This window comes from Peromyscus eremicus, chromosome 6, assembly GCF_949786415.1.
Source record: "Peromyscus eremicus chromosome 6, PerEre_H2_v1, whole genome shotgun sequence".
NCBI classification, from domain to species: Eukaryota; Metazoa; Chordata; class Mammalia; order Rodentia; family Cricetidae; genus Peromyscus; species Peromyscus eremicus.
In genome coordinates, this window is record NC_081421.1 from 46898770 (window position 1) to 46912993 (window position 14224).

At 38.0% G+C, this 14224-nt stretch overlaps 1 protein-coding gene across 1 annotated transcript; it reads left to right on the forward strand.

The window, feature by feature from the left end:
• Positions 1–5826: 5826 nt before the first annotated feature.
• LOC131913095 (transcriptional regulator ATRX-like) lies at positions 5827–10668 on the forward strand. Its single transcript, XM_059265482.1, has 2 exons — positions 5827–6130; positions 6558–10668. Exons 1-2 carry the CDS (start codon positions 6108–6110, stop codon positions 9832–9834), a joined length of 3300 nt encoding a protein of 1099 aa, XP_059121465.1. The 5' UTR covers positions 5827–6107; the 3' UTR covers positions 9835–10668.
• Positions 10669–14224: the final 3556 nt, after the last annotated feature.

Genomic DNA, 14224 nt, shown 5'->3' on the forward strand with positions numbered 1-14224 from the left:
GTCTGGTACATTCAGTTGAGGTAGGTCCAACCACCTTCCTCTGAATCAAGACTGTGCAAGGTGTCCCACCATAGGTCTTCCAAAAGCCAGCTCATACACTAGGGATGGATGGATCCTGATCCTACTGCCAGAGGGGCCCTTAAGCAGATCAGGCTACACAACTGTCTCACTTATGCAGAGGGCCTAGCTCAATACCATGCATGCTCCATAACTCTTGGTCTAAAGTTTATGAGTTCCCATTAGCTTGATTTGGTTGTCTCCATAGGTTTCCCCATCATGATATTGATGCCCCTTGCTCATAGAATCCTTCTTTCCCCTCTTCCACTGGACTCCTGGAGCTTGGCCTGGTGCTTGGCTGTGGATATCTGGGTCTGCTTCCATCAGTTACTGGATGAAGATTATATGAAGACAGTTAGGATATTCACCAATCTGATTACTGAGGTAAACCAGTTTAGGCATCCTCTCCACTATTGCTAGTAGTCTAAGGTGGAGTCATTCTTGTGGATTCCTGGGAACTTCCCAGGTTCCTCCCTATCCCCATGATGTCTCCCTCTATCAAGGTATCTGTATTCATTGCTCTCCCACTCTGCCCCTCTTCCAGCTCAACCATCACATTCTCTTATGTTCTCATCTCCCTTCCCCTACCCCTCATGGAGATCTCATCTATTTCCCCTTCCCAGGGCAATTCATTTATCCTTTCTTAGGGTGCTCCCTATTAGCTAGCTTCTCTGGAGCTGTGGGTTGTAGTCTGGTTATCCTTTGCTTTACATCTAGTATCCACTTATGAGTGAGTACATACCATGTTTGTCTTTCTGAGTCTGGCTTACCTCACTCAGGATGATATTTTCTGATTCCATCCATTTGCCTGCAAATTTCATGATGTCATTGTGTTTTACTGCTGAGTGGTACTCTACTATGTATATGTACCACATTTTCTTTATACATTCATATGTTTGGTTCTATCCTAGGCCTCTGGGCTGTCCTGCCTCTAAGTCCTGGTCCTCCAGGCATTATCAGAGATGTACTTCCTCTCATGGTATGGTCTTTAGCTGGACCAGTTATTGGCTGGATACTCCCATAATTTCTGTTCCACCTTTATCCAAGCACATCTTACAGACAGGACAAATTATAGGACAACTTATAGGTCAATGGTTACATGGCTGGATTGCACTCCCAATCCCTTCACTAAAAGTCTTTCTTAGTTATAGGGGATCACTGGTTCAGTCTCTGTATCCCCCATGGCTAGGAGTTTTAGCTAGGGTCACCCTTACAGATGTATGAGACTTTTCATTACAGTAGGTTTCTAGCTAGTCCCAGAAATGCACCACCCTCCATTTCAGTTGTCTCTCCCAAAGCTCTCTCCCTCAATCTTCCCTGTACCTGATCCCTTAATGATTCCTGATGATAATCTGCTACACTTGTAGATTGGTGCCTAATCAAATTGTCATCAGAGAGGCTTCAGTGTGTAACTGGTAGAAAAAAATGAAGAGACCCACAGCCAAACATTAGGTAGAGTTCAGGAATCCTGTGGAAGAGGGGGAGGAAGGATTGTGGGAGCCAGAAGAGTCAAGGACACCACAAGAAAACCCACAGAATCAACTAACCTGCGCTCATAGAGACTGAACCTACAACTAAAGAGCTTGCATGGGACTGACCTAGACTGTCTGAACATATGTTACAGTTGTGTAGCTTGATCTTCTTGTAGGACTCCTAACCCGTGGGAGTAAGAAGGCTGTCTGACTCTGTTACCTGCTTTTGGGACTCTTGACTCCTACTGAATCCTAGTCTAGCCTTAATAAGAGAGGAGGTACCTAGATTTACTGAGATAGGATATGCTATGATGTACATGGGAGGTCTGTCCTTTTCTAAAGAGAAAGGAGGAGGAGTTGATGAAGGGGAGAGGGACAGTTGGAAGGATGGACTGGAAGGAGAGGAGGGAAGGAGGGGAAAGTGATCAGGCTGTATAAAAATAAATATATTAATTAATAACAAAACTTAAAAATCCTAAAATTCATAGAAAACCACAGATGACTGAGGATAACCAAACAACCTTGAATAAAAATAGCAATTCTGGACAACCTGCCATTTCAAGTCTTACAATACATTACTGAGACATAGTAATAAAAACAATATAGTACTGGCAAAGAAACAGACATCTAAACCAATGGAACAATGGGATTGAAGACCTAAGCATGAAGAGATAATTTTGACAGAAATCCCAAAATATATACTGGAGGGGGGAAAAAAAAGCATCTTCAACAAATAGTGCTGGGAAAACTGGATTTCCACATGCAGAAAATTGAAAAGTTTCCAATATTTACTACCTTGCATAAACACTAACTCCAAAGAAATCAAAGACCATCACTGTAAGACAAATTGCTAAATAGTCTTATTTAAAAAAAAAAAGCCAAATATTGGCGCGAAAACTGAGAGATCAGAAAAGCAGAAATAAGCTGCCACATTATTACTGCTAGGAAATACTCAGCCCAGGAGATCTACTTCCTCTATACTCACACCTATATTCTTTCTGTGTCCTGCCATCTTACTTCCTCTCTCTGCCTAGCTACATCACTTCCTTTTTCTGCCCAGCTTTATCACTTCCTATCTGTCTGTACAGACCTGCAGACCTCTATGGTTAACTAGAACTAAGATTAAAGGTGTGTGCCACCACACCTGCCTCTGTTCCCAGTGTGGCCTTGAATTCACAGAGATCTGGATGAATTTCTGCCTCCCAAAAGCTAGGATTAAAGGTATGTGTTACCACTGCCTGATCTCTTTATTTAATATAGTGGCTGGCTTTATCCTCTGATCTCCAGACAAGCTTTATTTGTTACAGCATAAATAAAATATCAACACATCATAACTGAGGCCCAACCTTTTTATGAAATTTATTCACTCATACAAATGGTAGACATACAAACTGGCAAACAAAACTCTCATACATATAAAATAACAAAAATAAAGAAATGTTTCAAAAAGCAGTAACTAATACTTCTTTATCATAACAGAGTAACTTAGAGATTAAAACACAAAGTAATATATTTTTAAAATGATGAAAAGAGGACAAAATTCACAATACAAAGAATTAATATTTGGAGAATATAAATGTTCAGAATTTTCATTTACTCACTACATGTTGCATAATTCTATTTAATTATCTAAATATTTCTTGATTATGTATAAATAGTATGTCAGTAATACCTTTGATATAACCCATTTTTCTCTTAACATTCAGTGTTTGAGTTTAGGAAGTCCATCTACACCTGAAGATATTATCTAATTCTATAATCTTAGTTAAATAAACTTCATTCTTAAAAAATAAAACATATGAGATGTGCAATATATCTGTATAATTTCAATTACTTCCCCAAATTAAGAGAAAATGTAATACTTTTATAACGGAAATATGACAAGAAGGACTTACTTATACTTCACTCACTGTTCTAAGACATGTTATAGAATAATACTTATCACACTCCAGAATAGATACAGAGAACTCATGGGTAGTGATTTACTCTTGACTACTATCAGACACACTTTGAGACTTAGAAACAGGCAATAAAAAGAAACACATTTATATGTAAAATTATATGTATTAATTTGAAATATGTGGTGGTATTGTGTTCCCCAAAATATTGTGTACCTTAATAAACTTATCTGGGGTCAGAGAACAGAAAAGCCACAAGATACTTAGGCTAGAAAATGTTAGCACACACCTTTAATCCTAGCATTCCAGAGACAGAAATCCCTCTGGATCTCTGTGAGTTCAAGGCTGCATTGGAAACAGCCAGGCATGGTGACTCACGCCTTTAATCCCACAAAGCAGCCTTTAATCCCAGGGAATGGTGGTAGAAAGCAGAAAGGTTTATAAGGTGTGAGGACCAGAAACTAGAAGCATTAGGCTGGTTTAGCATTTGGCTGGTTAAGCATTTGGTTGGTTAAGCATTCAGGCTTTTGAGCAGAAATTCAGCTGAGACCCATTCTGGATGAGGACTTAGAGGCCTCCAGTCTGAGGAGACAAGACCAGCTGAGGATCCCGCAAGGTGAGATAGCTGTGGTTTGTTCTGTCTCTCTGATCTACCAGCATTAACCCCAATAACTGGCCTCGGGTTTGATTTCATTAATAAGAACTCTTTAAGATTCATGCTACAGAAATAGACTTTGTTTAGAGAATCACACTAAATAATATTATAATGCCTAAAAATAATGGCTAAACGCTGTTTTGAGACATTTATCTCACATGAGAGTAGAAATACAATTAAGTTGTGAGACATCTTAAATGTTCGTATTGGTTATTTTAATAACTTTATTTTCAATTCTTCTGATATCAATATGCTTATGTAACACTTCTACCTAATAACCTATGAGATGTCAATGCATTATACCTTTCTATCAATAAAAAGCTTCATAGAAACACTGCCCATCAAGAAAAGTACCAAATATACTTCACTGCCCATTTTGAAAACAATATTTTCTGTTAATAATAAATGAGAGGTAATATACTATTGTAATATTTAGACAGCATTAGTGTTAAGCTGGTGTTTGTGTGTGTGTGTGTGTGTGTGTGTGTGAGAGAGAGAGAGAGAGAGAGAGAGAGAGAGAGAGAGAGAGATTCACATTTGCAAATTAATGTTGGTGCAGGAGCTCAATGATCTTTGATGTAACTCAATATCTACATCAGGCCAATAATAAGTTATAATCAATACTTTGTGAAACAATCTGGCCACCTAGTAACACTATGCCCATGATGGATTTGAAACTTGACAACTATTTTTGTTTAGTTTATTGAGAGGGTTGGGGAGCCAGATCAGAGCCATGACAGGTTTCTAATAGTCCTGGTTTTGGGGACCAGGCCTTAGTTTCAGTTTACTGGAACTGGCTGGAGCTGAGCAAGCTGTTCTCAGGAAGACCACAACTCAGGGGCAACCAATCAGCAGGTGCCCCACAGCCTTCTGCTGGCTCAGCAGGCTCCCCTCAACCTCCTGCTGGCTCAGCCAGCAATCCACAGCCCTCTGTAGCTAAAGATAGCTTTCCCTACCCTCCTGTCAACAAGTCCCTAACCACTACAGCCTTCAACCAATCAGCTCCCAGACTAACCTTTCCAACACCAATCAGCACCAGATTAATCCTCCCTAGAATTCCCCTAACTCTGCTTAAAAGGAGTTTACACCTCTCTTCAGGGTCGCTATTTGCCACCCCATCGTGCTGGAGTGCTGGAAATAAACACTCTTGCTAACTTGCCTACATGACTGTTGGTCTTCCTTGGGGCCTTCTCTCGGACCCTAAGATTTATCTATGTAAGAGTTTTGTACTCCAGTCATTTTGCATGCAAAATTATAGATATGCAATAACTAATTCTGTGTCTGCTACCATTTCTGAGTTTTGCATAAACCACTGTATCCCTTGGCAGTGAACTCAATGCCCCAAGTCCTTATATCCTTGTCATTTTGGCGTCCTACATGGATATATATCGTTTACAAAAGAATCAAATAGAATGTTTTACCATTAGATTTTACTAAATTAGATTTAAAAAAAAAAAAAACTAATTTAGGTGCACTCCACAGTTAAATTGTACCGTATCTTGATATTTGGTAGACTCTATGTTTTAGAAAGCTCATAGGCATAGATATGGATCCTTTCTATCCTTAGTATCACTGCTTGCTAATCTGATAAATAGCAAAAATTCCCAATCATTTTGTCTGAGGGAAGATTTAATGAATGAGATATTCTTAGATTCCTGCCCCATCCCATCAGAGGCGTAACTCTTAATTATATTTCTTTTCTACCATAGGCAGAATTCCTGCTATTTCGGACCAACAAAATGGCGGCGTGACGTAGTTTGGTTTCCATGGCAACGTAGCGGTCTTTCTGCTTTGGGGAGTGTCCAGCACGGTCTCCGGTCTCCGAAAACCAGTAAAATTCCAGTGGATTTTGATAGTAATAGAGGGCACCTGGGAGTGAGGAACTCTACCCAAGGGCTACTGAAGGCGAACAGGCATCAGAGCAGGAAACATGAGTGCTGATCCCAAGAGAAAGCCACTTGTGCAGACCGTTCATGACTTCTGAGCACATTCACCAGAGGAACCCAAGGATACATCTTTTCCATAATGTGGAATGACCTGACACACAGGTAAAATCAGTAGTTCTGGAAATATATTTGATATGATGGAAAACAGTAAGGAAGGGGAAACTAACTCCTCAGAAATTCCCATATTGTTAAGACCATCACGATCAAAGAGGAAAAAACCTTCAATTGTGACAAAATGTGTAGAATCTAGTAATGAAAAACCCATGGAGGAGACTATAAATGTAAAAGCTACTCCTCAAAATTCAGAAAATGATATTTCTATGCAACACTTACCAAAAGGTACAGTGATTTCACAGCTAGACCTATTACTGAATGAAGACAAAAATGTTTTTAAAGTGACTGAACTTAGAAGCAAAAGAAAAATGAGAATTGAAAATTTCAAAAAGCACAGAGACAGATTTGGGGGGATTGTGAACTGCACTGCTTGTGGACAACAGTTGAATCAATTTCAAAAATATTCCTTTTACAGACACCCTTCACTAAAAGTCCTTATCTGTAAGAACTGCTTTAAGTATTACATGAGTGGTGACATTAGCCGTGACTCAGATGGAACAGATGAGCAATGTAGATGGTGTGCAGAAGGGGGGACCTTGGTTTGTTGTGATTTTTGCCATAATGCCTTCTGTAAGAAATGCATCCTGTACAACCTTGGTCGAAAAGAACTATCTACAATACTGAATGAAAGCCATCAATGGCATTGCTACGTGTGTCGCCCAGAGCCTCTATTGAACTTAGTCGCTGCATGCAATGGTGTATTTGAGAATTTAGAACAAATGTTGCAAAAAAATAAGAAGACAGAAGTTAACAGGGAAAAGAATAGTGAAGTATGTGACCATACACCCATAGCTTCTCCAAGGAAGAACAGTCTTGGATGTAATGGAGAAAAAACAAAATTAGATAATTCGTGTTCTGATTCTGTACCCTGTGCTTACTCTTCACTAATTGTGCCCCAAGAGATGATAAGGAAGACAAAAGAACTGATTGAGATAACATCCAACACAAACTCCAGCTATATTAAGTTTTTAAAACAGGCAGCAGATAATTCAGAAATGAGTTCTTCTGTGAAGTTATGTCAGCTTAAGGCTTTTAAATCTGTGTTGGCTGATATCAAGAAGGCTCATCTTACCTTAGAAGATGACTTGAATTCAGAGATTCAAGCTTTGGATGCTGTATCTAAAGAGACAACTACCAAAGATCTTAAAATTACAGATGTTTATTCTAAAACAAAAATTCAAAAGGGGAGAAAATCCTGTGCTACAGAAAATCAATGTTTTTTAAAGTTGGATGCTAGATCAACAACGAAGATAATGGACAGCAAGCATTTCACAGTAGAGGATCGAAAAGCAAATAAAAGCGAAAATAAGAGATCAAGTAGGAAAGATGGACCTCAGAATGAACCCACTAACACTTACGAAGACTTAGGCATAGATATTGTGTCTGCTTCTTCCTCAGTTCCTGAAGACATTTTTGACAGCCTTGAGACTGTTATGGAAGTTCAGAGTTCAACTGATTATGGAGGAGGAGATAGCAACAGTGGGACTGAGCCCGAACTGGAGAGCTCCCCTCTAAAACTGAACTTTCCTTCAAAGGCTATTAAGTCAAAAATTACAGCAACAGTACGAAAAGAAATATATGTTAAACTCAACCGAGTGTCCTTTTCTAATGCCTCAGTTCAAGGCACTGACTTCCAGCAAGTTCCACAAGAGAAAAATTTCAGTAAACGTTCTGGGGTGGCCCCTGGTTTGGAGAAATGTGGAGCCAAAGAGGAAAATAGTAAGAATGAGCATTTGGGTGAAAATAATGTTGCATCAGTCATAGAAGAATCTGATCTTCGAAGATCCTTACATGTAAAAACCAAACGCTTGAGGCAACAGACAGAAGCCAGCCTTTCAATATCAAATTCAGATGAAGAAAGCAATGAAACCATTAAAGAGAAGAAATGCTTGTCAGTTCTGATAAGAAGAAAGGCTAAGCAAAATTATTCATTTACTGCTATTGATAACCCTAAACCTCATAAGGTGCCCAAATCGAAGCAAGCAAGGATTGTAGATCAAAGTTCCGATTCTGATGAAATCCAAGCAGTCCTGACAGAGGTAAGCCAGATGGGTCACTGTTCTTCAGACACTGGCATTAATGAAATACAGGTAATTCATAAAATTCATACAGGGAAAGATACTAATGACAAAAGAAAACGTAGAAGTTCCACTTCAGGTTCAGATTTTGGTATTCAAAAGGAGAAGCCAACTAAAAGCTCTATAATCTCTAAAAGGACATGCCAAAACTACCCTGAGTCTTCTCATTATGACTCAGAACTCAAAAGAAAGATAAAAATCATGAGCACCATTGGGCTAGACAGAGTGATCAGGAGGAGCGTTTCAAATAAGAAAGACTGTGACTCTTGTGAAGATGAAATGCAAAGTAAAATAGCAGTGGATACTGAAAGAAAGGAAAGCGTGAACACTGAGCAAGGCATGTCTGATGACACTGATGGGAAGTGGGAAGAGAACTTCACTGGAACAGACGATTTGGTCAAGAAATGCAAGCGTGAGGTGGAATTGGGAGAGGTGCCTTATAAGAAGCAGCTACATGTTTCCTCTGATGGTACTGAAAAACCTTCAGGGCTGGAAGGGAATGTGAATATTCCTGAGGACAAAATACTTGCTAAAACTAAAGAAAATATTAAACACCTGAAAATCAAAGCATGTAGAACCGTACAGAGTGGTTCATCCGATGCTACTGATAAATTTCCAAAGAAGGAAGAGAACCATGAGCCTCCAGGTTATAAGAAGCAGACCCGGAAGAAAACTGCAGCAAAAGGAGACAAAACCACTCATGTGGAGGAAGAAACAGTCAAAGAAGAGCAACAGCATGAGTCTTTATCAGATGCTCCTGAGAAATTCCCTGAAGGAGAAGAAACTGCTCATTTTCTTCAAGGAATAGAAAAAAGTAAGAATGACAATACGGATGGAGACAATAAAAGCAAAAGAATAAAAGATAAATTATCAAAAAATAAGAAAGAGCTATCTGATAGTGTTGAGCAGTTTCGAGGAAGAGGAGATAGTTGTGACTCTTCAGAAAATAAAAAGAATAAGAATGAAGCGCCTGGTGGAGAAAAAGAAAAATGCATTTTGCCTGGAAAGAGTTCAAGGAAAAGGCCAGCATGTTTATCTGATACTGAAAATTATCGTTTGAAAGGAGAGTGTTGTGATTCTGCCACTAAGAGACAGAAAAGAATTAAATTGAGAGAAAGAAGAAATTTAAATTCAAAGAGAACTGCCCAAGAAACACAAAGTGATTCATCATCTCTTGATTCTATGGAAAGTTCAGAAGATGCTAAAAAGCAGAAAAAACAAAAAACTCCAGACAAAAAGAAGACAGGCAATGGGACAGAAAAACAAAGTAATTTCTTAAAAACAACCACTAAAAGCATGCCATCAGACAATACTTCTCCTTCCCATAATGTAGATGATGGTCAGTATTCTGTAGGCGAGGAGAGCAGTGATGAACAGAAGATAAAGCCTCTGATAGAGAGTTTGGTGCTGCATACTCACACTAGATGTTGTCAGTCTTCAAGAGATGATGATGCCTTATCAATACCAGTATCTGTCATAGAAGATAATGTTGATGACAGCAGTGATCCTGAGAATAGGATCGCCAGAAGGATGCTTTTGGAAGAAATTAGAGCCAATGTTCTCTCTGAAGATGAAGATTCTCTACAAATGATGAATCATAAGGAGGATAAATAAATAAGTGAACTTTACAACCAAATGAGGGACCCCAAGAAGAGGAGGAAGGCCCAAATCAAGTCAATTCGGAATCAGATTCATCTATAGAACCCAAGAAGCCAAGATACAGACAGACTTTTGAACTATAAACTGCCTGTGAGGAATGGAGAGTCCAGAGAAGAAAAAGTTCGAAGTCTAAAGAGCATGAAGCCAACGGCAGAAATCAAAGGAAGATGAGCAGTGAGGAGTCACAATATACCGGCTTTCAAGAATCAGTAATTAGTAGAGAAGTCAATGAATCTGAGGAGGGAAAGCAACCAAGGAAAGGGTCTGCACAGAAAGGAGAACTAGAAGAAAATCAGTAGAAATACAAGCAGAAAATTTCAAGAGGGTTCATCCTGTAAAAAAGAGACATTCTGAAGAAAGAGTGGGGGAAGAGACAGAACTGGAGGAGGAAACTGATAAAACTAAGTCATCTACGAAAGGCAGAATGAAAATTTGGAGGATTCTGAAAGTTGATAAAACTAAGAGCAGGAAAAAATATTCATGCTAGCATTTTTCCCATAAAATGAGTTTTTTGTGTTTTCCTTCATCTCCTGTTCTCCTCCATCACTCTCCTATCTACTGTCTTACTCTCACTTCTCATACTTCATCTTGCCCTACTTCTACGTTCTCTAGTACTTCTCATTTATTTAGTGTAGAAAAGAATTATATCATTCTACCACTTTCCTACCTCCTTTCATATACCCCTCCTTGCTCTCTTTCAAATCTGTGGCCTTTTAAAATGAATTGTTGTTACACACATCTATGTATTAGTATTCAAATATATATTATTAAATACATAAATATAAATCACTCAGTCTGTATAATATTACTTGTATTTATGTTTTCAGGGCTGATCACTTGATATTTAATAACCAATGGGTATGCCTTTCCTTTGGGACAAAAAACTATTTCTCCCACCCTCAACATTCCTTAGTTGCCTCTTAATTCTCTGTGTTGGGTTAACCCTAAGGCTGCAATAGTGGCTCACATTCCTGGGTGGTAAATAATAGCTCCCAAATTGAACTCAATAATATCTTAACACGGGGAAGTCATGCACAGTGCCAAACACCTCAACACCTCTTCCCTATTCATGGCCTCATTAATTCACCTGTGTGAGAGTGGTTTCGTGTTTTATAAAGGTCAATTATATGACATCATACAGAGTAGATTAGATGTGAAGTGCAATTTAACATGCTGATAGGAAAAATGGAAATACAATGTAAACTGACACCTAGGAAATATTTGAATATAAAATGTTAAATGAGGAATCTGGAGAGATGACTCAGAGCTTAAGCACATGTATTCCTCTTGCAGAACATCCAAGTCAGGTTTTCACCAACTTCGTGAGCATTTGCACTCTTACACATGCATACACACACACACACACACACACACACACACACACGTGCATTTAGAAATAATAAAAGTAAGTCATGAAAAGTATTAAATAACTTTTCATGAAAAGAGATTAACTATCCATTTTAATTAAAAGTGTTATTAAATAATAAAGCAATATTATGATGACTTAACAGACTATCTTAAGTATTAGCAACTCAACAGTAATAACATTTATTTCTTTTTATAAGATCCTCTTCATGTTACAGTCAGGTTTAACATTACCAGAGACTCTTTCCAAATCAGCATCCTTGTTTTTCACAAAAGCAAAACAGAATCAGGATATTGTATCAGAGTAATATAAAAATTTAGTCAGGAAATTTAGTGGTCTTTTGCTCATTTGTCATTAATCAAAGCCAGAAATGGTCATATGTAATTTCATAGTAACATATGTTAGAAGGAAAATCTACACATTGGTGACTATTGTTAGCACTACTTACAAGATCTATGCTAGTGAACAGTAGATCAGGTTAAGAAAATGTGATCCATGTGCAGTTGTATAAATCATTTGCATGGAACACAGCAAAGGTAAGATGCAAGACAATGATGTAGAACTAAATATAAGGTAGCTTAACATGTATTTGTATGAGATGAGAAGAAATATTCCAGTTTTCAGTTGGAAATACCTTAAGGTGTATTTGAAAATTACTCAACTGATGATATCCAATACTATGAGTCTGAATCGTTTTTCCATTTTCTGTTTTGTCTTGTTTTTCTGAGAAAAATTCTGTATGTGTAGACCCTTCTCTTCTGGAAATCACGATGTAGATCAGGCTCATCTCAAATACAGAGCTCTACCTTTATCTTCCTTCCAGTGCTGGGATGAAAGGTGTACAATATTCTACCCAACCTGAATCATTTTATTGGATTATAGCATATAAATTGCAATAAAAGTGGAAACATTGGATATCAAAACATCCATCATGGATCTGGGTAGTTAGCTCTTCAGACAAAAGCACACATGCATGCAAAGCTCTTACAGAAGTTTTCGATTGGCTTCCCAGAATCTACCCTAAGGTTAACAACCACCTATGACTCTGAATCCAGGAAATCTGATGTCCCCTGAGCTTCAATGGCATCAGGCACACATGTGGTGTACATACATACATGAAGGCTAAACACTCATACAGATAAACATAAAGGAAATCTTAAAAATAAATATCCATCATGATCTATGTTAGTAGCCCAATATCTAGGCAGATAAAATGTTCTGCCTGTCTCTTAAGTTCTTTGATTTTGCTTTCTTATTATAGAGTGGATTTTACTCATAAGTAGTTTTACTATGAAGATATTTAAAATTCAGAAGTAATGATTAAGATTATACTAAATGAAAATGCCCCATAAAGTGACTGACATATAGCAAAAATTACATCGTTTAGTGGACCTCTCTACAGTTTTCTACACATATACTTTGTATGAAAAAGGAGAAACAGAGTTTATGATGTAGAATACTTCTATATTCAGGCAAGAAATACAAATATATAATTTATTACTCCATGAATAAATGTTTGCCATTGCTCTCTGATCAGTTGGTTTTAGATATTGAATTATTGACCAGCATCTGCTCTTAGACCAGATTGCATCCTTATTGAGCTTTCGGTTCATATGTTGCTTTCTCTGTGGGAAATAAATTGTTTCTCTGTAGGGAGCCTTCAGTGCTTACTAATAAGTTGTTCTCTCGCTAGGCTTGGACTTGGGAATGCTGAAATTTAAATTCTTGTTTTTATTACATTGAGACTATTGTAGTATTATATTAGTTCTGAGAATTCAGAGACCTTTCAGCATAGATGTATTATATTTAAGGTCAGGCATCATTTACATATACTTTTGAATATTTTTTTAGAAAGTATCATAAAGGGTTAATTTTTACTCAGGGAAAAATATTATACCACTAAGTTTTCCACATAATTAAATGTACTAAATGTTTTACAAAGGAATTTCAGCTCAAATTTGGCAGCTGTTGATCTTTTAATATTACATTTGGATGTTAAACAATTAAGTAAATGAGAATACTAAATAAATAAATTATGTTAAGGTAAATTCATGAGTGTAATTTTTAGAATAAAATAAAACACTATTAAATAATAAAACAAACAAACCTAAATAGGGCAAAAGCATCAAAAGGGAAATAAAAGAGTAAAGAAAAAAAACCAAACAGGAAACACATATAGACATAGAGACACAAACAGAAATCACATAAAGAAACAAACTGGAAAGCATGATGTATAAGCAAGGCTTTAAGAGGAGAGAGAGAAGAGAAAGAGGGCAAAGAAAGATGCCTAGACAAAGCATTATGGGAAAAATCAACCTCTAAAACTACCATTAAGCTTGCTTTTGGTTGTCTGTTTACTGATGGGCATGGGGCCTTCCCATTCTCATCACTGAGACCCAAATGACATAGATCAATGTAGGGTCCTGCCCCACCGGGAACTTAGGTCACCTGTGAAGAGGTGGCCTGGAACCTAGGAAAGGTAGGTGCCTGCCCCTGGCCCTTCCACAGCCTCCCTCTTACTGGGAGACAATCAGACTCAGTGGGGAGTCAAGTCAAGCAAGAACTCATTTATTGTTAGGAAGTAAGCCTCTTTTATAGCAAAAACCTGAGAACCCTAGGAGGAGGTGAAGGAACCCACCAATCACTTTAAAGGTCACCCTACTTACAAATTGTTTATGCCCTGACATCATCTCCTGATCTGAGTATCTTATCTCAGCATAAACAACTTGAGCTAACTCCCTTCCTGCACCAAGTGTAACTAATCTCCACACAAACAACCTAAGCTAACTCCCTCTTAGCCATCCTTTGTATCTATTCTCTGCACAAACAGCTTAAACTAACTTCCTCTAGCACCATTTGTATCTACTCTCTGCAGTAACCAGTTTAAGCTTAAGCTCTATTTGTCTAACTTTCTCCCAGCACCCTCTTTGTAGCTCATGTATGCCCCATAGACCAATGCAGGCCCTATGGATGCTGTCT

Bases quoted from the DNA above. Each gene is read 5' to 3' on its own strand.
- LOC131913095 (XM_059265482.1), top strand. From the start codon at position 6,108: ATGTGGAATGACCTGACACACAG. The intron at 6,131-6,557 runs GTAAAATCAGTA...TTCCTTTTACAG, and splicing joins TGGAATGACCTGACACACAG to ACACCCTTCACTAAAAGTCC.